The sequence below is a fragment of the Sturnira hondurensis genome, unplaced genomic scaffold (assembly GCF_014824575.4).
Source record: "Sturnira hondurensis isolate 20B ecotype Veracruz unplaced genomic scaffold, ASM1482457v3 Scaffold0010128, whole genome shotgun sequence".
Taxonomy (NCBI): Eukaryota; Metazoa; Chordata; class Mammalia; order Chiroptera; family Phyllostomidae; genus Sturnira; species Sturnira hondurensis.
Window position 1 is genome coordinate 7,785,875 of NW_028082759.1, and position 25,715 is coordinate 7,811,589.

A 25,715-nucleotide genomic window follows, 5' to 3' on the forward strand; every position below is an offset into this window, starting at 1 on the left:
TATTTCTTCTTCTTAAAATAATATTGTATATGTATTTTCTAAAATAAAACAGTAGTATTCTCTTGTCTTTCTACAGTCACTTGTGCTTGAAATCACAAATCTTTCCATTGCAGGATCATATAATAAAATTTAACATGGCTAATATTTGTAGGTGGAGTGGAGTTTGCTGTCCGATGTACAAGGAATATGACCCTTATGACATCCCCCTGGCAGGGCTCCATGTGATAGTATGGAGCCCTGATAGTGAAGGGGGAGTAATTTTTCTTACTTACGCACAGTGCCGGTCAAATTATATCATTTCAGTCCATCCTCTTAGAGAAATTGTAATTCTCTTTAATAAATATAATGATGAATCTTTAAAACTGTATGTTCCATATAAATTATTCTAATGATATTTATATTGCCTTAAATATTAGAATGTTTTAGTAACATTCTAATACGGATGCAGATGTGGAGAAAACAGTTTATATCAGTTAACCGTCACTATTGTTTATGTATCATCCAGAACAACACCTAATAGAGCAGTGTACAGTAGGATCCCAGAATAACATTCTGAAATTTAAGGGAAAATATTTTTAACAATTTCACAACTGATAGTGAACAGCATATATTTCGGGGTACAATTTTATTAATTTTGGCATGTGTCTGTATATATCTATGACATCGTCACAATAATGAAAATGTTACTTATCACCCCCTAAAAGTTTCTTTGTGCCCCTTTGAATATTAGGTGGGTTTTAGTACTTCCTGAGTAAAATTATTCTTCCTTAATTTTAACTTCAAAGAACAAAAGAGTAATTCTGGATTAAATAGTTTGATGTTTTGGTCTATAATTAAACAGCTTTAGATTAGATTTAGATTAAATTGATAGTCATTTAGATTAAAATGATAGTACTTTTGATACACCATGATTTGTTCAGTCCCTGTTGCTTGACTAATAAAATAAATTCATTATTTTCTCAGACATAGAGAATGCTGCCTATAACTTCTGTCTTGTTTCTTCATTTCCGTGCTCAGGAGTCACAGTTATTGATAAACCACTATGAGCCTGAAGGACACTTTGGGCATATTTACACATGAGAAGCAGACTTCAAGTATTTCTGAAGTGACTGAGAATCTAGCACTTCTCCACTTGCCGCTGCACTTTGAGTCTCTGCAGAAGATAAGATCGTCTGCCTTTATAGGCCTCCGATTCCGAAGATTATTTTTGGTAGAAGCACTGTGTAGGCTTTTTCTGCAGCGAGCAGAGGCCAACTGGATTTTAGTGAGACCCCTGGACTGTAGCGCTCACTCTGCAGCCCTGAGACCGCAGTCGTTCCGTAGAGACCAGCCTTGGACGACTGCATGTTTTGTGAAGAAGGATCAAGTAATGTGTGTGGTTGTGAAATCAAATTTTATCTTTATTTCCTTCTGAAAATCTGTATACACAGAAACTGAAAGTCTTTGAACAGTTATGAAATTCTATATATAAGTATACAAACTAGTTGAGGGATAAAACTGTTTGCTTTTATAAAATATCTTTGATTACATGAATATAATAAATGGTGTGCATATAACTGTGTGTCTATATGCTTTCCTTCAAATATGTTTGAAAAGATGTTTGGAACTTGATTATACTATTTATAATTGGCACAGTACTTTGAATTATGCCAGTACTACATTGTAAAACAGAGTTGTATTTTTTGATATTTAACAATGCTTAACACTTTAAGATGCCACTTCTGAGGAATGAACATGGTGTAACACACTTGAATATGTGTGATGCCAAACTTTTTAAAATAAAATGTAAATTATGCTTATTTATTATTTCCTTTGGTTTAATCTTGGTCATGTTTTGGTGTGTATTTTTACTTTTTTTCCTTAAAGTAACACTTTGGCATGATCATTACTGCAGGTTTTTGATGAATATAATGAATGTATGGAATTCAACTGAATTTGCATGGTCTTAAGAATTTTTTCTGTGTGTATAAATTTAGCTGCTATTAACAGAAGAGAGAGCTTTCTGTGAGTAGCCATGTGTGTTGATCAGATACAATTTTTCTGAGATCTTCAGTTAATCTCACTTTAAAAATGACCAAAACATGTCTTTCTGGAATTACCTTTGAATAAAAGTTTGTATATTATTTGTTTTACATTGTCCTTGATATTTATCTATTTAGTTTGATATTAAGAAAGTTGCCTGTTTAGTTTTTCTGTTCGTAAAATTTGCATTTTTCTAACTTCACAATTCAATATTTCTAATGTGTTGCCAAAGTAACCTGTAAGGCAAGTCTATTAAATCAATAACTGAAGTCATGAAAATTGTTCTCCAACCAAAGATTGGTGAAATTTACTTTTTATATTCTTTTGTCCCTAATATGGGCAGGACACAAGATAAACACAGATAGCACTGAACCAATACTACCAATAGGGAAATTGGTGAGTTGAGCTGCCACATCTGTATTTCCTTTGAGCTCTGAATCTCCAAGGCTTTAAATAATGACCCATCCACATACACATACCTGCTCTGATTTAGTAAATATATCTACCGTGATAGGATTCTAAGCCAGCATTTACTGAGCACTTACTGTATTGCAGATGCTGTGCAAAGGACCTTTACACATGGTCTTATTTAATTGTCATAACACTCTTTGAGATGTAGGTATACCCATTTTACAGCGGTACTAGATATGACTTTGAAAAGTAACTTATCGAAGAGCACACTGCTAACAAGGGACAAAGCCTGGTACGTCTGAGCACACAAGATGTGCTTTTAACATTAGCTGACAGAGAGGACCAGGTTTGGGCAGAGGGAAAAGTGGGCTGCTGTGCAATCAAACCCACAACCACAGCCAATAGGAGAGGAAGCTGTGGAGCTGGGCTGGCAGAGCAAAACAGTTCGAATTTGGGGGAAGGGGTGGGGCCCCTTCCTCCAGTCACTGGACTCAGACTGCACACCTGCTTCAGTCCTGAAGAAGGGGACCTAGATGCTCCATCAGAGCATCCACTCAAGGACACTACTCACTTTCCATGTGCACAGGGCTCCTAAAGATGGGGCTCTGACTCTGAACGCCCAAGGGACAGATCCTATTTCTCTTCACTTGATGTGACCTCTCTGTCGTGATACTTTACAGAGAATGTGGCCATCAGACAGTAAGAAGAGTGAGTAGAAGTCACTGGACCAAAGGAGAGACAGTCCTCAAGAGGGGACTTCCTCAAGCAGGTAATACATCAATTGATGAAGAGGTGATTATTTCGGGCAGAAGAGCCAGTTTCAACATACTGTGAAAGGAACAACGGCATTCAATTGCCAGAAACTACTGTAAAGAAAATGCTTTCAACTAGGCCAAATGGTGTCCTTGTGTGAATTTTAAAAAGGCACTCAAGTGAAATTGTAAATTCGTACTTACTGCACTGTCTGTACACACTACTATTATACCCTAGAACGCTGTATTTTAGCGTTCTCTCTATTGAGAGAAGACTGAGATAAGGCTAGAGCTGTAGACAAAGTTTTAAGTTTCAGCACTCTGCCCAGTCCCTTGGCGCTCACTGTCCTACACAGGAGTTGCAACTCTCGGGTACAGGAGCCACCTGCCATCTATCGTGTCAAATCATTTTCTAAACTTTTCTGAGCCTTGGGTTTTCTCATCTACCATAAGGAGATAATGATAGCTAACTCTCTGGACTGTCGCAGGAGACAGAACGTGTTTGAAATTCTCTCTTTCATATACAGGGGTTTATCAAAGGATACTTGGGCTAGGGCCACAAGAAAGAAGTACCTAAATCCAGGGTAAACCAGAGGAAGGCGGGCTGTCCGTAAACAAAAACGGTAAAACAGATTTTAAAACTCGTGCTGTTCTCTCTCCGAGTTTTGGCTACGCGGCTGCTGCGAAGTTTACATCTCCAAGTGACAGGGACTTTGCTCTGGTACGCAATCTCCTGCACAAGGTCAGCGCTTGTAAAATTCTGGGCGGAATCCAAGTTGCCACGGCGATGACTCATTCGGCCGGCACGTAGCAGCCTCTGAGCCCGCCCCTCGTGACGTCACGCTCCATCGTGCTGCCCCTCCTCCAGGCGCAATGCGGAGCCAATCACTGACCGGGCGCCTGGGTCTCACTATCCTCACTCCATTTGAGGCGCCAATCGCTGGCACCGCCAGTGATTTCGTTGGCGCGAGTCGCGCGACGCCAGGAGCCGCATAGGCCAATCATAGGGCCGAGAAGGCGGGGCGGGAGTCTCGCAAGCCAATAACACAAAGGGAGGAACGGGCCTAACCCTTCAGCTGGAACAAGCGACTACCTGGGTTGAAAGCACCTGGCCGAATTTGGGTGTCGGTGGGCGGCATTCTCCGCGCGAGCCTCCAGGTGAGGGAATCGGAATAGAGGGTCGTAAGTGAGGACCAGGCGGTCGTGCGGACACCGGCCGCGTGCTCCGGGGGATTGAGGGGAGTCGGGCCAGGAGGGAATGCGCGCTCAGGGCCGGGTCGGGGCACCCTTGCCCACTGTGCGGGCGGCGAGCAGCAAGAGGAAAAGTGGTGTGAAATTCTTGAATGATGGATCGGGGCTGGGGCTGGTTTCTTGCTCTGTATAAGTTTGCAGTCATCCGGAGACTGGATATGTTAGACGATGGTTACGTTACAGGGTGATGGAGTGATGAAAGTTTTACGAAAGAGGAGGAGATTAGACCTGTTGTGTATGTGAGATGAGGTCGGTGGGGTTCGGAACTTTTTTGAACTTTAAGGATTTTAAGAGGGTTTAAAACCTGACGTTGTGCCCTAGAGGTAGGGTTTAAGAGGGCAGTTCCGAGGCAGGGCAAGGCCAAACGAGGGCACTGGTGCAGGCTGGGCTCAGTGAAGGTGCGGGGTCCGACAGTGGCAGACAGTACGCAGGGGCAGCTAAACATCAGGGTTTCTCAGAGAACTCACAGGTAACTTTGTTCTGAGGACCTAGTCAGCCTGCTGCAGAGCGGGTTTCCAGTGAATCGGGTTGTCCAAGGAGGAGAAAAGCAAAAGACAATGCGGTATATCCCTTCCCCTCTCCTCTTCACTTCCTATTTTTAGCTCCTATTCAGTTGGCAGCAATTTGCCCATTTTCCTCCCTTGTGTGTGGAGCGTAAACTCCTGGGTGTTGGTTAAACCAGATGTCTCTGTATTGAGTGAGAGTTTCAAGCCTTTACCTAGTTAACAGGTAGCAGAGACTTTGAACGTTCTGTCAGCGAGGACTAAATAGGTGGACGTGCAGTTCAAAAATCGGGTATCAAGGGAGGTGACGAGTACATGGGCGGGGCTGTGAGCAGCAGTTGTTGCTGAACTTTTGGATGTGATGAGTTGTACGTGCCTCCAACCTGTCTGATTGGAGCTAGCCAGTAGATTTGGATAATTACAACCTGGGGTTTAGGGGAGGGAGGGGGCTGGAAATAGAGACTGTGGATATTGGCTGACTTTAAAAAACAACACTTAAGAACACCCAAGGTAAATGGAATTACCAGATTATTAGTAGAAAGGAGTGAGGAAAGTGTCACTGGAAACTTCACAGACTTGTGAATGAGAAAGTGCTGTATCCTTTCTCATGTCCTGGTTGAGTCTTCGGAGCTGAGGTTCCCTCTCCTGAAAACATCCCCTGTGGTCCCTACCTCCCTCTACTTTTCTCTGTTTTAACCTGGTCTCCTCCCATCATGCTTTGGGTCCAGCTTAGATAGTCTTTCTCTAGAAACTCTTTCTGGTCCTCTTTGTTCTAGTAAGGCCAAGAACCAAGGAAAGAAAGTATTTTAATGAGAGCACTGTCAGATCTTCCAGACTAGTTAAATAAAATAAACTTGAAAGAATGTTTGTGGGATGAGGCAGCTAATAGATCCTTAGTGAATTTAGTAAGAGTAAATTCAGGGTATTGAGGAGAACAGAAGACTAATTGGAGTTGCTGGGAGATGTGAAAAGGAGGACAGCCTCCTTTTAAGAGGCCTGGGTAAACTGTAGGAATTGTTCTTCTCTTCCTATAATATTTATTGTGTGCATTGTTACTTATGATTAAAGTGTAGCGTAATGGATGATAACATAGGCTTCCCCGCTTAGCATTTTTGTAACTTGGGAAAGTTGTGAGATCTTTCTAATCCTGGGTTTTTCATTTAGAAAATGGGAAAGTGAAAGTGTGGTAAGGATTAAAGTCTTTAATATAGGAGAGCATGTGTTCCTGGCACATAGGAAATGCTCAGCAATTGTTAGCTTCTTAGAATTACTGTCAGGCTCTGTGCTGAGTGCTTCACATGCATTCTTTCTTGGACTCATTGAAAGAACTGTTGTTTTTTTTTCTTTTTCAGCTTTATTGAGGTGTAATTGACAGATAAAATTATAAGATATTTAAAAGCGTACCTGGTGGTGATTCGACATTGGGAAAAGATCCCCACTGTCTAGGTACCATTGTTCTTTGTATTTTACATATGATAAATCTAAGGCTCAGAGAAGTTAATGTAACTTGCTCAAAGTCACACAGCTGGGAAGTGTTGTTGCCTCAACATTACCAGATTTGGTAAGCTCTTTGAAGATAGCGTGGTGTGAGTGGTGAGCTAGCTAGGTTCTAAGTAGTCCAGTGAGTTGTGTGTGTGAGAGTTAAGCCATCAGAGGCTTTGTATCAATCACTTCTTTGAAAAAGAAGTTGGTTGGTTCGAAGAAAGAGAAATAGGACAGTGGCTTGTGGAGGGGGAGAGATGATAAAGATTAGGAAACCTTTCCTCAGCAAGGAAGGCTTGAGTACGTTTTTAAGCTTGAGGCGGGAAGACTCAGTGAAGAGGGACAAACGATGAGAAAGGTGAAGTGAGTTCTGGACGATCTCTTAATGAGGTAAGACGTGAACACAAGCCTAGTCAGTCTTAGAGGAGAGGCTGAGTGAGCAAAGAGAAGTTTTCGAGGTTGGGATGGCACAGGACACAACATGATAGTCTCCGAGGGGGTCAGTCACTTGAGAATTAGACAAAAGAATAAGGATGCAAAGTGAATTCAGAGACCTGAGGAAGTTGGCTAAGTTTTTCTATTTTTTTCACGGTAACCTGTTAAGCTTTATTTATTATATAAGTAAAACATGCTCATGAAAAAAATGTAAGGTATAAAATAAGTACAAGTTTTTACTCTCCTCCCTAACACCCCTGCACTGTGTGTGCACCTGAGCATGGCACAGACCTGCTACCTCTTGATCCCTTTTCTTAAAGGTCACCACTCCGATCTGTTCCCTGTTTTCTTCCGTACATTTTCTATATTTGTGTGTGTGTATGTGCATAGATCAAATACGTGACTTGTACAAAACCATAGCTCCTGCTATGCGTGTTGTGTAACTTGCTGATTCACTTAACACTGGATCTTAGACATCTTTCTGTGTAGAACAGAAAGATCTTCCTTGTTCTTTAGAGTGGCAGTATCATTCTCTGTGAGAGAACTTAGAATTTTTTAACTAATTTTTTGCTGGTGGGTTTATTTTTTATTTTTTCTGTTTTTTTAAAAACTATAATCAGTGCTTCTTTCAGTTTTAGCATACCTGTTTTTGTGCACTGGAATGAAAAAATTGCTGGGTAGGTGGTGTATTCCTATTGACTTGTGAGAGATACTGTGATTTTTTTTTCCCCTCAAAGATGTACTAGTCTTCCCCACCTCCTGCCCCAGCTCCCACCCCCACATATACACTTCCCACCCCATCAACAATGTGCGATGATGCCTGTTTCCCCAAATTATTACATTTACCAGTACTGGGTACTGAGCACTATGACATGTAAAGATTTTTGTTTCAGGGTTCATTCCCTTATTTCAGTCAGGGTCAACTGCTTCTTTGTTTACTGAGCATTTGTATTTATTTTTCTGTGAACCAAGTGTGCATGGCCTTTGTCATTTTACTGTTGGGTTTTTAGGCTTTTCCTAAGCATATCTTGTAGCTTTTTGTTCTAAGTATGATCTTTGACTCTATTTGTAATCTCTTTCTTCCCCATTCAGGAGTATGTAATTTTTAAAAAGCTTTTATTTATCTGTTTTTAGAGAGAGGGAGGGGGAAAAGAGGGAGAGAAACATCAATGTGTGGTTGCTTCTTGAATGCTACCTACTGAGTACCTGGCCTGCCATCCAGGCATGTGCCCTGACTAGGAATCGAACCAGTGACCCTTTGGTTTGCAGGTCAGCATTCAGTCTACTGAGCCACACCAGCCAGGGCAGAAGTATGTAATTATTATGTAGTCATATTTGGCAGGCTTTTCCTTTGTAGGTTCTTTTGGTGTTAAGTGACATTTGTAAAAAGATTTTATTTATTCCTTTTTTTAAAAGGATTTTATTTATTATTTTTTGAGAGAGGGGAAGGGAGGGAGAAAGAGAGGGAGAGAAACATCGATGTAGGAGAGAAACATCGATCAGTTGTCTTTCACGCAGTAAATCCACAGCCCAGACATGTGCCCTGACCAGGAGTGGAACTGCCTCTGCAGGATGACACCCAGCCAACTGAGCTGGGTGATACCCGTTAGGGCTTCAGTGACACTTAAACTTCATTATTGCCCATTGAAATTACAAGTTTTTCCATGGAGACCACATTCAAAAGTCTCTTTAAGGAAAGCTTGAAATGCTTTTTTTTTTTTAAGATTTTATTTATTTAATTTTAGAGAGGGGAAGGGAGAGAGAAAGGGAGGGAGAGAAACATCAATGTGTGGTTGCCTCTCACGTGCTCCCTTACTGGGGATCTGGCTGCAGCCCAGGCATGTGCCCTGACTGGGAATCGAACCGGCAGCCTTTTGATTCACAGGCCCGCACTCAATCCACTGAGCTACACCAGCCAGGGCAAAAGCTTGAAATTCTTTATTCATTGTTACTCTCTTTGACCTTGCTCTTAGGAGTTCACATGACTTTTTTTAATTTTAAAAATAGTCTATTATATGTATCTTTAATACAAGGTGAAAGATTTATGCAGTCTGAAGTGAAACCAGGGTAAATAATAACATGTGGCTTTGAAATCAGTTTCTACAAATGGAGGTGGTGATGACATCAGTGCACTTGTACTTTTTTTTAACTACATGCTTAGAACCTGAGAAATTGGTGCTTCTTTAGTAAATTGTTATTTTTAACATTATCAAAAGTACATTTTTGACACTGTTTCCTTGGAATGTCATTGTTTTGCTTGCATTCTTGCTTACTTATGTATTTATTTATGTTTACAGAATTATAAGGCCGTGTGCAGAGATTTGAAAAATGGCAACAAATGAAAGTGCCAGCATCTTTAGTTCAGCGTCCTTGGCCGTGGAGTACGTAGATTCACTTTTACCTGAGAACCCTCTGCAAGAACCATTTAAAAATGCTTGGAACTATATGTTGGACAATTACACAAAGTTCCAGATTGCAACGTGGGGCTCCCTGATAGTTCACGAGGCCCTTTATTTCTTGTTCTGTTTACCTGGGTTTTTGTTTCAATTTATACCTTACATGAAGAAGTACAAAATTCAAAAGGTGAGTATGATGGACTTGAAGTGGAGTATTATCGTTAGTGTGGAATAATTTTAAAGTAATTGGGATTTTGTTTTGAGAGACTCCAGATCAGGGCTGTCGACAGGAATATAATTCAGTCACGTATATAGTTTTTTAAAAAGATTTTTATTTATTCTTAGAGAGAGAGGTATGGAGAGAGAAGGAGAGGGAGAGAAATATCAATGTGTAACCAGTTGCCTCTTATACACTCCCAACTGGGGATCTGGCCTGCAACCCAGGCACGTGCCCCAACTGGAAATTGAACCAGTGACCCTTTTGGTTCACAGGCTGGCGCTCAATCCACTGAGCTACACCGGCCAGGGCCACAAATGTAACTTTAAATTTTCTAGTAGAATACATAAAAACATAAAAAGAAATAGGAAAATTAATCCCAAAATACATTTTACTTAACAAGTAAATCTAAACAATTATCATTTCAACCAGGAATCAATTAAAAAGTACTTAACGAGTTATATTCTAATTCTCATTACTATCTTTGAAATCCAACATGTATTTTAGACTAATTTTAGTCCATCTCCGTTGAGCCATATTTAAAGTGTTCAGTAGTCACTTGTTGCTAGTTGCTACCACATTGGACGGTACAGCCTCAGGTCATTACTGATACTGTTTCAAGAATAATTTGTTAAGTTGTGCTTTAAGTAGATGCGACATTCTCTGATGAGCTTGGGAGCTTGAAGGAAGGAATCTAGACTTAGCTTATCAGAGAGGATTTATCACTACTTGGTGAACCCGTGATAGTTTCTCATGCTTACTGTTCACTTCTCTAAAAAGTCATACCAGACCAAGCTCAAGAGCCTTGCTAGGCTCTTGCTAGGAAGAGCCTAACACAGCCTTGCTAGGAGGTCGACATCTTGAGAGTGTTCAGCTGTGGAGGCTAATTTGCACTCACTGAGTCTGCGTGGGGTGGCAGTACACACATTCTCTCAGTCTCTTGGTTTCATTGCCTCTTCCAGTGCGTCTCACTTTCAGCCAGTACTGATATTCTCTGGGACTCGTGCAGGGAGTCAGGGGCCTGTGGGCTCCAAGCCAGAGGAGGGAAGAACAAAGGGAGAGCAGGGAGGGAATAAAAAGGGATGTGGCCCAAAAGAGGGTATCCTGTTACCCTCAGTTGAGGATGCAGACATTCCGAAATGTTTTTTATACAATGGCCTGCCTTGAAAGGGAGAATTTAGTTTGGGTGCCCAAGTTCTCATGTGTGTTTGGGGTGATTCTGGCTACCCTGTGTTACCCATTGATTTGCTTATGTGTCTGATTCATTGCATGCACAGCCCGGCCACGGTATCATTGTCCTTTGCTGTCTGTAGTTGAGTCGTTGGTTGGAAGTGTTAACCTTTCCAAAGAAAGGAAGACCTTTTTCAGTCAGTGTTTTATGAGTGGCTTGAAAATAAAGTATGGGAAAAGAAAGGACAAGCAATCATCTAGTCGGTTACTGGTGGTCATTTGTAAACAGGTTAAAGGGCTGGGGAGTGTGGCTCCACATCTGTTCTCTGCACGTCTTCCTTTGAATTTAACAGCCATTCAAGGTTTCGCTTTGAGCTCTTTGTTTTTTGATGCTAAAATAAATTGTGATGGTAAATCAGTACAAGGTTTCACAATATATGGGGATTTAAAATCACTGCAAATTAATGAATTTTGAAGGCAGATACCCTGAAACATTGAGGGTACAGGAAGAAGTTGCTGTTGGTGACAAAATAGTAATAAAGACTTTGTGCTTTCAAAAAAGAATAGACAGTGTGACAGTTAATACTCATGCGTACTAACGAGGGGGAAATGTACAGGAATAGACACGTAATGAAGTAGACCTTGTAGTAGACCTCTATTTCATTTTAGGAAGTCACACATTTTAATAGTTGTCTAGGGGTTTTCTTCAAGGATATGTATACTAACAGCATTCTTTTTGTGGTCTGTGGCCTAATAATGGTATTCATTCATATTAAGATGCAGCTATATATAAAGTAAAATATGGTAAACTGATATTCTGGGTATGAGTTTTTGGTGGTTAACTATCTTTGAAACCAATATGTATACACCTGAAACAGTATAGCGTGTGATTTTATTATAATTGATTGATTTTGGTGTTAATTTCTGCATTACATAGGTGTCAGATTCTAGGCAGGACATTGAAAGTCTGGTAAACAGTTCCTATTGGAAACAGTGCCATTGCCAGCCCAAGCCAGAATCCTCCCTGTTTTGTCCCCAGTTATAGACTGGAGGTTTGGAGGAGTAGGGTGGCAATGCTCAGAATAGAAATAGGTGATTATAGCCCTGGCTGGTGTAGCTCAGTGGATTGTGCGCAGGCCTGTGAACCAGAAGATTGAGGTTCAATCCCCAGTCAGGGCACATGCCTGGGTTGCAGGCCAGTTCCCAGCAGGGGATGCACGAGAAGCAACCATACATTGATGTTTCTCTTCCTCTCTCCTTCCCTTCCCCTTAAAGATAAATAAATAAAATATTAAAAAAAAAGAAATAGGCGATTATAAATTATGGAGTTTCCACATTGTATTGTTGAGAAAACTGACTGGTATCACAGAGCTAGCTAACTGGTTAGTTATGGTCCTGAGATTAGAGACCACCCAGCTCTCTGGGTTTGAGTCACAGTTTAAGGCTTTTCCTTTTCTTTGTTTTGGTCAGGGAAAGTAACTAAAAATTTCAAGAATAGAACCGGAGACCTAGATTTCAGTTAGTCCCAGTTCTGCTAATTGCCTGTGTGACCTGGGCACAGGGCCTCCTGGCTTCCGCTGACCAGTAGCTCCCCTACCTCAGATTTGTGGTTCGGTTGAAAAAAGTTTTATTGGTAGATTTCTGAATTTTTAAGTTAAGGATATTTAAAACAAAGCAGTCATTTGTTATTGTCACCATCTTTTTATGAAGCCAAAGGCACTTTTTCTTATGTAAGTGTAGCCCTTTAAATCGAATAAATTTAGTATTTTATGTTTTCTTTTTAACATGGCCTGCCAAGCTAGTTTAGTATCCTGTTTTACTACATTGATCTCACTTCACTCACTTGCCATTAATCTTTGAACTTCATCTGTGGGCAGTAGCTCTCCATTCTTTGGGAACCAGTGGACATATCCCTGAAATTCTTCCAGCTCAGAGTTTATAATTCTGTTATTGTATATGAACAAAAATACACTAATTTCTGGGAATGAATACTGCCAAATGTCTGGAAGCATCGATATACCTGTGTAGTAAAGGCTTTCAGTGCTGCTGATACCAACTGCTTCAGTAGCTGGGCGACCAGTTGTAATCTTCACGTAACATGTTTCTTCTCTGACATTCCTGATAAAAGAAGTGAATGACCTGTGGGCAGCACAGACCAGGGAGATGTTCATTCTGTGCTGCTGCTTTGGATTGAGAGCTGATGTGCATTATGCCTGGGTTTGTCTAGTAACAAATTCTTTACCTAAGTTAGTGTTGGTAGTTGTCAAGAATTTAGAGGGGAGAATATTGTGAGTCCTGGGCTTTATTTACTGTAACATAGTAACTGTGATATAGAATTCATGAAACAAGTAAATAACAGAATTAAGGTCTTATTAAACATTAGAGAAAAATTAGGAATTTACTTCTGGATGTCGGGCTACTATTAACAGAGAGACTAATACTGAATATTTGTGTTTTTTCTCTGTAGGATAAACCAGAAACATGGGAAAACCAATGGAAATGCTTTAAAGTACTTCTCTTTAATCACTTTTGTATCCAGCTTCCTTTGATTTGTGGAACTTATTATTTTACAGAGTATTTCAATATTCCTTATGGTTGGGAAAGTATGCCAAGATGGTATGTAGATACAAACAAATCTTTAATAAAGATTTGATTTTTATACTCAGTCATGGCTTGCCACCCAATTTAAATATTCTTAATGTTTATCTTTTTTCTTGATTTAGTTAATGTTTCTTTGTTTTAAACTTTGAAAGTAAATAAAATGTAGAAAAATAAACCATGGTAGAAACTTATAATGTTCCTATTTTTAGATCTTTCTCTATTTTAGTGTAATACTTTATTGGAAGGCGCTTGTACTAACAGAAAAAATTACATTTTAAGTCTAAAATGAATGAAAACAATGAGAGTAGTTTGTGAGGTTTATAAAAATTATGTCCATATAGACACATATGTATTATCTGACCATAGGTATTTGTGTTCCAATATTTGTATTCAAGTATATGTTCCTGACATGACTGAATACAAGTATACCAATATAGAGATGTACTTTTTCTTTTTTTAAGATTTTATTTATTTATTTTCAAAGACAGGAGAAGAGAAGGAGAAAGAGAGAGAGAGAGAAACACTGACACGTGAGAATTACCTCTCACACACCCCCAGTTGGGGACCTGGCCCATAACCCAGGCATATGCCCTGACCAAGAATCACTGGCAACCTTTCAGTTCACAGGCAGGCGCTCAGTCCACTGAGTCAGACCAGCCAGGGCTGTACTTTTTCTATATAATGTATATAACTTTTGGGGGGATGGTATCATGTAGCTACCTTATATCTAGCAGTTTTGAGAATTTATTGATCAATATATCCAGTTAGGTTAAGCTGGTAAATGAGTATTTGGTTTTATGTAATGTCTCAAGCAGTGGACCCAAGTAAAAGTCTAGATTGCACTTTATACTCACGACAGTATTTCCATCCTAAAGGTATATGCTTTTGGCAAGATGCTTTGGTTGCGCGGTGATTGAGGACACCTGGCACTATTTTCTACATAGACTCTTACACCACAGAAAAATCTATAAATATATTCATAAAATTCATCATGAGTTTCAGGTATGTTGGAATTATATTTAATACTTTTCTGTTAGAGGCAAAATGTCACGTTTACTTCCTGAGCATTTTTAAAAATGTTGTTTATTTCTTTTTCCTTTTGCCATGATTAAGAATGTTTCTCATATATCTACACAGACATGGCCAGTTAGTTCTCAGATTTTCTTTTTTAAATTACTGATTGGAGAGAGAGAAACATCAATTTGTTGTCCCACTTATTTATGCATTCATTGGTTGGTTCCTGTATGTGCCCTGATGGGGGAGTGAACCCGCAGCCTGGGCATATGGGGATGACACGAACCAATTGAGCTACCGGGCCAGTGCTACAGATTTCCTTTAGTGTTTTATTTCATGGTAAATTGAGACCTGAAAGAAGAAAATGTTACATGAAGTAGTTCAGACTCTGATCTTTGTGGCCAGAGCTTTATCCTGACAGAATTGATGACCTGGCAGTTTGGTTAGAAGCAGTAGTGGTCTGGAGTTGTTAAAATGGGACCCCCAAACAACAAACCTCTAATCTTTAAACTTCTAAAACAGTTACCAATTTAGTTTTAACATTTTCACCATATTGCTGACTCCCATAAAAAATGTTTAAAAAATGTTTTCCAATTACAGTTTACATTCGATACTATTTTGTATTAGTATAGTCTCAGATGTAAAGCATAGCAGTTAAACAGTCACGCTTTACAAAGTTTTTCCCCTGATATTTTTAGTACCTGTCACCATACATAGTGATGGTATTATTGACTGTGTTCCCTGTGCTGTACTTTGTATCCCCTTGACTTTGGCAACTACTGATCTGTGCCTTCCCATCCCTTCATCTTCATCCAGTTCCCCAACCCCTTTCCCTTCTGACAACCGGGAGTCTGTTCTCTGTATTTGATAAATTTACAGAGAACAGATAAAAAGTGGCTTTATCAGAACTGCTTTTGATGTAGGTTCTGATGTAGGTTTGTCAAACTGGTTCTGTTGTGTTCCGCATTGATCCTGGTTACGTGGTATGCCAAATGTATGCTAAACCAAGCATCCCTTTCTTGGCAGAACAAATTCAGATGCATAAACCAAAATTAGCATTCAAGTCAGTTGTTTAGTGCCTTTATCTTAAGCTCTCAAAGACATTGAAATATTATTAAGGACCTCCCTACTAAACCTTTGGATGTTTGGTAGGAACAAAAACATCATGAGTGTTTTTTATTGAGAATTACTTTTATTGTTTATATATGTATGACTAGACGTATTATCATTACATACATAAATAATATAATTTACAAAATATATTCATAAATAAATTAGAATATATGTATTAGGGTTTCTGGAGAAAAAGAATAAAAGATACACATACACAGAGATTACTGGTACTTATTTTGAGGGATTGGGTCATTGGATTGTGGGGATTGGCAAGTCTGGAGTCTGCAGGAAGCCCACAGGCTGGAAATTGCAGTAGAGTTGCTCTAACAGTCTTAGGTCTGAACTCCACAGGGCAGCAGGCAGGAAACCCTGGCAGGGCTTCTCTGTTATAGTCTTTTAGAAACCCCTTCCCCAAACCTTAGTCTCTGCTGTGAAGGCCTTCTGCTGACTGGATGAAGCCCAGCAGCACTGTAATGGGTAATCTCCTTTCCTCTGAGTCTGCTGATTTAAGGGTTCGCCACATCTGAAAAATCCCTTCACAGCAACGTCCAGATTGATTGCCTAAGCAACTGGGCACTGGGGCCTATCCACGCTGATGCATACAATTAGCTGTCACAATATATTAAGGAATTCTTACCTATTTCTTTTAGGCTCCATTTGGAATGGAAGCTGAATATGCACATCCCCTGGAAACCCTGATTCTTGGAACTGGATTTTTCATCGGAATCATTCTTTTATGCGATCATGTAGTTCTTCTTTGGGCTTGGGTGACCATTCGTTTGCTAGAAACTATCGATGTCCACAGGTGAGCTCTGGGTTCTGTCCCCGCGTGAGGTGTCATCAAATGTCTTTATTTTCCTGGTCATAAGGTTATATAGAAGTAGACTAATTGGTGAAGTTAATTTTTAAGAGAACAAGACAGCATAACCATGGGGATGGAAGTTCAAATGACAGGGAGTGTAAGTTCTTTTTGGCTAAGTGAAATAAAATTTTGATGGGTACTTCAAAACTGCCCTCCAAAATGGTCCCTGTTCACATTCCCAGCAGAAATATGGAAGAAAGCTTTCCCTCCCCCAACGCCTTTCCAAAGCCGGGTAGCACCGACTTTTTCCTCTTTGTCAGTAAGAGGACATGGCTTTCAGTGCTGTGTTCACGTGCGTTTCTCCAGTGACCCGGGAGGCTATGCGTCTCTGTGTGCACTTAATGATCAGTAGTATTTTTCTTTATCTTTTTATGTCCTTTGTTCATTTTTCTGTTAGGTTATATGTCTTAACACCTATCAGTTTGTGTAAGCTTTGTTGGTTACGTATGTTCTAAACATTTTCTATCTGTCTGTCATTGAATTTTAACTCTTGGTGATTCTTTTCTAGGCCTGAAGTTTTTAACTTTCCCATAGTAAAGTCATTCATTTTTATGGCTCTTAGGTTTCATGTCTTGCTTAGGTCTTCCTGAAACTGTTCAAATGAAACTGTTCGTGCGGTTTTCCTGAAGAAAACCATGTCCTGTGGTTAAATACCATAATTCAGGGTTCGCAGTCCTTTATTCGTCTGTAATGAATCTAAGTCTGACTCTTGAACAAAAGAACATTGAATCATTTAGCCTTCACTGAGTAAGAGTATTTATTGTCTCACTGCCCAGCACTGATGAAATTGCTACTTGTAACATTTACATATTTCACCTTCTTTTCTGTTGCTTGGAAGATATTTTATGGTAAATTACTTATGTCTAATGCCTTTTAAAATACTTAAAATCCTAATTTTTCATTATTTTAAAAGTATATACTCATTGTATTTTTAACTTGGGACTTATTGCTATACCCATGAAAGCAGAATATTAAATTCTAAGAATAATTTTTAAACCACTTAAGTAGCAAAACAAATTTTCTGATTCTAGGCAGAGACTTTTTCTGTAGATAACTGTTAAGTGCCGTCTCTTTCATTCTTTCCTTTCATTGTTCTTTCCTCTTTCCTTCCCTCTCAGCCTTCTGGAGGGAGAGATTGGGATAGTTCAGACTGGTGTATATCTGGCTGTCAGATTTTAGATACATATTAGAAATAAAGGAGGCTGCTCTAAATGGTATTCTTTTAAAAAGAATGTGTGCTTTTCCAGCTATAGAAAGCACACTCATATTTTAATTAATTGTGCATTTAATTCCAACTTGTCACTGACTAAAAGTTGCACCCAGTGATTCTCAGGTCTCACCTTGCTAATGCTTGATACGAATGTCGCGTAACCTTTTCTTGAAGACGTGATCATAGGCATTATAGGTTGTGGTGAGGAAGCTCTTCCTCTGAAACAAAAAAGTAATTCATGAAAAAATCTAGTCATTACTATCACCCTCTTCTTCATTCCCTGAGACTGTAATGCCTGTTGTACAAAATACAATTATTAGGCCATGGACTGCAAAAAGAATGTTTGTGTGTGTGTGTATCCTTGAGGAAAATTCCTAGACAATTATTAAAATGTGTGATTTAATATAATATATTAAAAAGATTTTTAAAAATTTCTTAAGTGGTTTCTATAGTATGCAGTGTGTTCTGTTAACTTTTTAGTTTTTGTAAGCATATCAGAAATAAAGTGACTTAGGTAAAGTGGAATGTTTGAATTAGTTAATGTGACTGTCTGTGAAAATGTCAATTATTTCTTCATAATCTTGGTTATTTTTTATTTCAGTGGTTATGACATTCCTCTCAACCCTTTAAATCTCATCCCATTCTATGCTGGTTCTCGGCACCATGATTTCCACCACATGAACTTCATTGGAAACTACGCGTCAACATTTACGTGGTGGGATCGACTTTTTGGAACAGACTCTCAATTTATTGCCTACACAGAAAAGATGAAGAAGACTGAGAAAAAGACTGAATAAATATTTATGTAACACTTCCTGAAGATGTACATTTTCCTGAATCAAAACTAGGAGCTAACATTGCCTCTGGGGAGCAGAAATAAGCATAGGTCTTGTCTGCTGAGTGATAAAAGTTAACAACCTTTGTCTTCCTAGTAGGAACTTTTTCTACCTTCCATTCAAGTTCTGTATGTGTAGAAATAAGTAAGGAAGTCTCAACACCATGTTGCTAACCTTACAAAGAGGATTTAAGTAATAGAAGAGCTATGTCTTTTCCCCTCCAGTAACACCTTGGGCCTGAAATTGATACTGGTCTTTCAATATTTTAAATATACAGTGACCATTTGAAAAACTCTTTAATAGTGGATGATGGGCTCGTGTGGAACTTTAAATATTTTTTGGAGTTTGCCTAAAGATCAAAATATGGTGGGGTAAATGGCATCGATTGACCCAGTGTGGATGAGGCTGCAAAAATCAGAGCTGGCCAGCACCGTGAGTTTCCATTCTGGTCTGCAGCTGACCAGTTTGGGGTGATTTCTGTTGTTTTGGGAAATCCCTGTGGGCCCCAATGTACTACTGGCATCTAGGTATTTCTGAATTGATATAAGTGGAATATTTTAGTCTAAAAGTTTCCATGTTCCTTGAATTTTTTAAAAATGAAGCTTTATCTCTGCTATTTACCCATTAATTTTTGAAAATCAGGTTTTTATTATACTTAAAGCTGTATCTTGAAACTTTGTGAACTGATTTGTATTTGCACTTTGAGCTATTAAAATAAATGTGTTTTTTCTGTCTGATTACCTGGTTTCCAGTTTTGAACATCAGCTGTCACCTTTTATTTTATTCTTATGAGGAAAAGTACAGAAATCGCTAAATTATTAAGTTTTGTAATAAAACGAATAATTTTATTTTTTGTAAGTGCTTCATTTCTTTTATTTATTTAACAGTTTCAACGTGTATTTATTGGGCTATTGGACATTCCATTGACCTGTTTCAGTAAACGGCATTGAAGCAGCTCTTTTCTCTAGGAAATGTATGGAAGAATAGAGCTCAACTTTTTAGGGCTGATTTAATCTCAAATATCTAGATTCTGACAGATCAGGAGTTGATAATTCTAATTTACTGAACTGTTACTGTTTTAAAGTATGGGGCCGTTTTCTGACGAGTTCCTGTTTTTTGAAAAGGAAGCAAAATAGTTCTGTTAAGAGGGAACTGAATCTTAATAGAGAGGAGGAGATACTTAATCAAGTGGGTAGTAGCTTTAAAAGGACTCTGAAGTTTCCAAGTTCAAATGAATTGCATGACTGAGGAGGGAAAGAATTTGCAAATGTGATTGTGAAACTATTTTAGATGGTCAGGCAGCAAGTCAGTCATTTCAGACTTTGTCTTTTTCTGTAGGTTAAATTCAGGTTCAGTTTCTCCAGAAACGAGCCATCCTATCTTGGGAAGAATATGCCCACGTGCCATCATTCCGGGAATCACGTATGGAAAGGTGGTGTAAGATTCCCGTTAAGTAGATGCTCTTTCACAGAATCCGCCTTCTCGTATCTATACCCACCTCACCCAGGACTTCTCCTATCTGGAGAGTTCTGGGCCTCTTCTGGTCAATTTCTGTTCAATGTCTCTAGCGAATAAACCTGCCATGGCAGAGGGGACCTTGCTGATTAGGGAAAGAGACCTGTGACCCAAAGACTTGGTACACCGAGCTTTGAATGAGGTTGCAGTGCTGGTTTTCAGTATTTTGCAGTACAGCATTAGAAATTTTTAGTTGAGTGCATTTTGCAAACAAGCACGCAGGTGGACGAGGGATCACAGTTGTGTAATTACTACCTGGATCAAGAGCTTGACTTCCTTCACTTTTGACCAGGAATAAAGTTAAACTCTTGGCTGCTCTAACAACTGAATGCAGATGATCTTGACTAATGAGTTTCTCATGTAGTGACAGGAGGCTTTGCCTGCAGCTTCAGTTAAGCAGATTTGTTACAGATTTGAATAATGCCATTGAAGGCAAGCTTGTCAGATTTGTAATTAAGGCAAAGGGAAAAAAGCTAACACTTTGTTCCACCCGGACAGAATCAAGAGCCAAAGTTTTTGTCTTCATTTGAAGTTCAGCTGTACAAATGGAGGGTGGCAGGATCAAAAGCAGTACGTGTCTGAAAAACAAGAATATCCGAAAGTTCAGATAATCTTAAAATGAATTAATGTCAAGCCTAAATTGCAAGAAGTTAATGGTCTCATTTTACTCTGCTTGGGCTGCACATGGACAAGCATATGTTTACTGTGTCCTAGTTTGAGTAATATTTAAAAGACGGTAACCAGGAATGATTTAAAGTCTAGCAATGACAGAAAAATCATTTAAGTAAATACAGAGGTGTAGTGTAGAGCAGTTCTATTAAATATAGTAACTGCTACATGTAGGACTCGATTATCTTTTGAGAAAACATTTATTTCAACCGTTAACAAACAGTATGGACATGTTTTTTAAAAAATTTTAAATAGAAGACCAGGATACTAGAATCTTGGTTATTTCTTTAAAAAACTCACCACATTCTCTCCTTAAGACTTGAAGAAACTTTAAGATTGTAATACAGAGAGAAGATATTTTTCTACCTGCTGTTGGCTTGAATACTTCCGTGGAAGTGGAGATTTTCCAGAGTTGTTGAAATTTCAGAATGCTGCTGTGTCCTCAGTGACCTGAAAAGCTGTTAAATGTAATCGTCTGCCTGGACTTGAATCTCCTTTCTGTAATAGATATGAAAGGGGCTACAGCTGAGACCCCTGGAGAGCAAACCCACTGTACAGTAGTAACTAATCGCCAATTCATGTCATTTGTTTTGCTTGGAGCTGTGAGGCCCAGGGAAATAGCAGAGGCAAGAACTGCATAGACCTCGATGTGGAGCCGGACCCTGCTGTTTACTGTGTGGCCTGTGTGACCTTGGACAGGTTGCAAGTTAACTGAGTCTCTGTTTTCTTGTCTGTAAAATGGGAATATTAAAGCTTCTCTTGCAAGCTTTCAAGGATTAAACACAGCTATCAAAAAACAGGCAAAGTGCCTAACACATAACAGAAACACAACAAAAAAGCTGCAAATTAAAGAAAGCAACTATTTGTTTTTTCTGAATTTATTTTTGAATATTTTATCAAATGGACCAAGACAATGGAAAATTTAAAAGCAGTATTTATCCATTTCATTGGAAACTGATTTTTCCATGCATATACCAATAATATATTCAGCTTTTACAAATATTTTTTGTATGGTGTGTGTAGAGGTAATAAAAAATTGACATAAACACCAAATGCACATTTAAACTTAAGATAGCTATTAGTTTGTAGCACTGTAACTTAGCAGATTTATTAAAAAGAAAAACAAATTTTTTTTCAATTTGGTTAGAAATTTTACATTGAAATGGTGTTTATCAACCATTTTACCAGTTCTTAAAAATTTTAGTCCAAATGAATCATGTCTTATTTTGTAGCATCCCTTATAACATCTCTCAAAGTGATTTTCCTGCTCTGAGAAATACTCTGTTGGATTAAAAGCATAAAATAACTCTGGAACAAGGTAGTTCAGGTGGCTATTGCCTTAGACAATTTAGTTTATCAAAGTGAACAGTCTCTTTAAATTATGTTAATTCTATTCTGGTTTATTTTTACCGTGTAGTCCAAGGGTGATCTCTAGACATCCCTTAGTTTACTGCACTAACCTTATACACTAGATAGAATTTCTTACACAACACTGAGGGTTGACAACTTTGTATTTTTTAAAGAATTAATACAGAGTAGTGAGGACAAGTAACAAGATGGCAACAGCATTTTGAGACTCCACTGTTAAGAAGTATTTATTCCCTTTTAGTAGGGCAGCCGTGAGGTCCCTGCTTTAATAGTTTATAGCCTGAACCGTCCCAGACTGAGAACTTGGTGACAACTAAGATTTAATTCTGGCAAGGGATGGTTGAGGAAAGTGGTTCTTTCCAAAGCAAGGAGCAAGACAGAAATATGTCACGAAAAATCTTGATCTTTACTTTTATAAAGAACATGTAAAAGCACAACTCTAGTCTAAGAAGTACATTAAGAAGTCTACAAAGTCAGTTTTTCTTACAAACTGAATATATGCTGGATGAGATAATGTATCTTTACCTGTGTGTCTAGTCTTTATAGATATCCTGTTTGAGGTTCTACTTATTCTTGTCTTTTAGATCACAATTTTTAGGTGTAATTTATGATAATACCCAATTTTCTTTTCTCCAGTGATTAGTCTGGGGATAGGCCCCTGACCCAAGCCTGCCAGTCTGATCCTCAAATCTTTGGGATTTTATGCGTGAACATTGAGAAGGGTGCTGACTCTGTCTACAGAAAACCCTGTAAACGTCCCTCTCACAGAAAGAATGAGGCTAACACAGAGGTTGAGGCCAGACAGTAACCCTTAGGTGGATGGCTAGATAGATAGAGATTCCTAATGCTGGCAGAGTCCTGGGAAGAACTGGGAAAGAGGCCAGCTCTCTTTATGTGAATTAATGTGTCCTTCCTCCCATTTCTCCCTTTCTATTATACCATTTTGAATTTAATTTATTTTGCAACAAAGCAAGTCCTGACTAGTTCATCTACTCTACTCAGGACTTCAAAGCTGACAGAGCTGTATTCCAGGTTTCCTTTGGTTGAAGGTGTATTTCCATGTGAACTGACAGAAATAGGCAGCGGTGACGGGTTCTTCCTCAAGCTCAGAACAATGCTGTTCTCAGATCTGCCCACATTCATAACCATGAGCTGTTTCCTGTAGTTCTGGAAGTCCTTGCAGCTGCATGAATGTAAATTTTGAGCAAGTGATTTTTAAATTGTTGAGGCTTGACTTAAATGGAGTATCAGATGTCATCTGAGGAGCATAGCTTGGTCTCTTTAAGAATTTATATATTCAGCCCTGGCTGGTGTGGCTCAGTGTATTGAGCGCTGGCCTGGGAACCAAGGGGTCATCAATTCAATTTCATCAGGGCACATGCCTGGGTTGTGGGCCAGGTCCCCAGTTGGGGGTGTGCGAGAGGCAACCACACGTTGATGTTTCTATCCCTCTTTTTCTCCCCCACTACCCTTCTCTAAAAGTAAAATAAATAAAATCTTAAAAAAAGAATTTATATATTCACTCAGTCAGTAAATACTGTTTTCAATTATGTATGAACTCAATCAGTTAGGCTCTCCTAGCATACACTAGGGGGCGTGGGAGACATGCTTTCTGCTCCCAGAATTTATAGTATACAGGAGATTATGGTCAATTAAATAAGTAGTTATTAAAGAGCTCTAAGAAGAGACAGGGGCACGAGGGAGATTGGAATCACACAGCAGCAGGATCTTCCTCGCTAGATGGAAGCTGTTAGGGAAGGTTCTTGTAGGAAGTTATGTTAAGTCTGAGACCCTGATAGCAAAAGTTACCCAGAAATGGAGAGTGGGGGATGGGCAGAGAGGGAAGAGCAATTCAAGTAAAGGGAACAGCATGTGCTAAGAACTGACAGAGCATGCAATACCCACATGCTGTGTGAATGGGAGACACGGGGCGATGATGAGAGAAGTTGGAGAAATAAAGCTAGGTCATGATGTGCTTTGGAGTTAGTTTCTGAAGCATTTTAGATGAGGGAGCATGAACAAGAAGCAGGCCGAGGTGGAATGGAAGACCATAGGGGTTTGTGGCTTATTTCCTATCAGAGCAACTGTGATTAACTCACACTTGCTCTCTAGTTCCTCTGCTAGGTAATCGCATCACTTCAAGGTACCAGTTGAGCCTCTTTTTTTATGTGGTGCTGTTGCCCTGGGCCCTGCTGGCTGTCCAGCTGAGCACAGGTGAGTCCTGACATCCAAAGAGGGTGAATTCAATGACTAATGAAATTGCAGAGGTGTTAGGAGGCAGGCTGAACAACATAGGAAGATGAGAAACTAGTTCCTAGGAAGAGGTGAAACTAAATAAGGGATGGTAGTTGGGCTGTCGAGGGTAGATGGTAGAGGGTTTCTGCAAGTGTTAAATATGAGCAAACTCCAGGAGTCAAAATATTTGCGGAGGCGAGGAACCAGACAGAGCAAGTGAAACACTGAAGCTTGAAGGAATCCTGCCTGAGAATTTGGAGCAGCGTGGAAGCCAAACCTAATGTCTTTACCCGAGGAAAATGTAATGACTCAGTGTGTCTGGTAACACTTCCCGCCACAAGGGGGTTCCCAAGCAGCTGGGGTGTGGTGTGTTCTCAATCTGCGAATTAATTAATTTAGCCAATCTAGTTATAGAATATTTATGGTATGTTTTTTCCAAAGTGTTTAAAATGCTCAACAAGTTGCTTCTTAACAGCACCTGTTTTTTCCAGACTTCAATTCTGCTAACTCCCAGTTGAAATCAACTCTCGTGTGCCTAGTGATTTGTTCTAGCCTGAGAGCACGCTGATCACTGGACAAGGCAATCCTGAGTCCGTCCCCTGGATGGTGGACTCTGAGTTCCTCTCCGGTAGGAACCATATGCTAATCAACTTTGTATTCCCCACCGACAACATTCCACCAAGTAACTACCTACACAGAGTAGCTTCTAGATACAGGTTTCTGGAATGACTAAATGAATCGGAAGCCCTACTATATACCATGGAAATAATGCTGTGTGTCTCCACCATTCTGACTCCACCACTTATAATTTATATAAATTGTACTAACTTTTAAACCTCTCTAAATTGAAGTCTTATTCGTAAAATGTGGTCAGAAAGAGGAAGATTAAAGCCAATACAGTGTGTAGTATAGTGTGTAGTTCAAAGACTTGAGATATTAAGGTTATTAGGAATGATATCCTTGTAGAGATATATTGGTTATTTTCTTAAAATTGTTAAAGTTTAAAGCCCTGGCTGGGGTAGCTCAGTGGATTGAGCACAGGCCTGTGAACCAGAGGATCGCGGTTCGATTCCCAGTCAGGGCACTTGTCTGGGTTGCAGGCTGGTTCCCTTCAGGACAGTTCCCAGCAGGGGATGCATGATAGGCAACCATACATTGATGTTTCTCTCCCTCTCTCCTTCCTCTCTAAAGATAAATAAATAAATAAAATCTTAAAAAAAAGAAACCATTAAAAAATTGTTAAAGTTTAAAAGGCATAAAATTCTTGTGGGCTTAAATTAAAATGTTAGGACACATTTCATTTTTTAAACAAGTAGTTACTGAATCTCTTTTATGGGTTACCCTCAAGGTGCTAACCTACAAGGAAAAGAAAGTAATGCAAGTGAAGAAACATGATTTTGTGATGAGCATGGTGAAGGAAATGAGCAGGAAGATATGAGAGATGGTACTTGGGAGGGGACAGATTCTGTAGGACTGGGGACCCAACGTAAGAAGTTGAGAATTCCAAGAACATTGGAAAGCTGCTGGAAGCTTTTAAGCAGAGGAGTGATATAATCTGATTTACATTCTGCAAATGGGCTGCTCTGTGAGTCATGAAGTCTATGTGGGTGGAAGTGGGAGATGGGATACGAGGCCATTGCAATGGTCAGTGGG

The 25,715-nt window shown here is 39.3% G+C and overlaps 2 protein-coding genes across 8 annotated transcripts in view; both read left to right on the forward strand.

The window, feature by feature from the left end:
* KLHL2 (kelch like family member 2) overlaps nt 1–2,123 on the forward strand; it is an 85,984-nt gene extending 83,861 nt beyond the window's left edge. For all 4 annotated transcript variants that reach the window (XM_037058334.1, XM_037058337.1, XM_037058335.1 and 1 more), the window contains one exon: nt 1,018–2,123. In XM_037058334.1, the coding sequence (XP_036914229.1) occupies nt 1,018–1,046 (29 nt within the window). In that variant the 3' untranslated portion in view covers nt 1,047–2,123. The remainder of the gene's footprint in view (nt 1–1,017) is intronic.
* Nucleotides 2,124–4,199: 2,076 nt separating this feature from the next.
* MSMO1 (methylsterol monooxygenase 1) lies at nt 4,200–19,012 on the forward strand. 4 transcript variants are annotated; one of them, XM_037058339.1, is made up of 6 exons: nt 4,200–4,343; nt 9,154–9,439; nt 13,107–13,255; nt 14,116–14,242; nt 16,018–16,172; nt 18,041–19,012. In XM_037058339.1, the coding sequence occupies exons 2-6, from the start codon at nt 9,185–9,187 to the stop codon at nt 18,234–18,236; spliced, it is 882 nt and encodes a 293-aa protein (XP_036914234.1). In that variant the 5' UTR covers nt 4,200–4,343; nt 9,154–9,184; the 3' UTR covers nt 18,237–19,012. The 4 variants fall into 4 exon arrangements, with proteins under 4 accessions (XP_036914234.1, XP_036914235.1, XP_036914236.1 ...); XM_037058340.1 differs by having other exon boundaries at nt 4,226–4,371; XM_037058341.1 differs by lacking the exon at nt 4,200–4,343 and adding an exon at nt 6,364–6,385.
* Nucleotides 19,013–25,715: the final 6,703 nt, after the last annotated feature.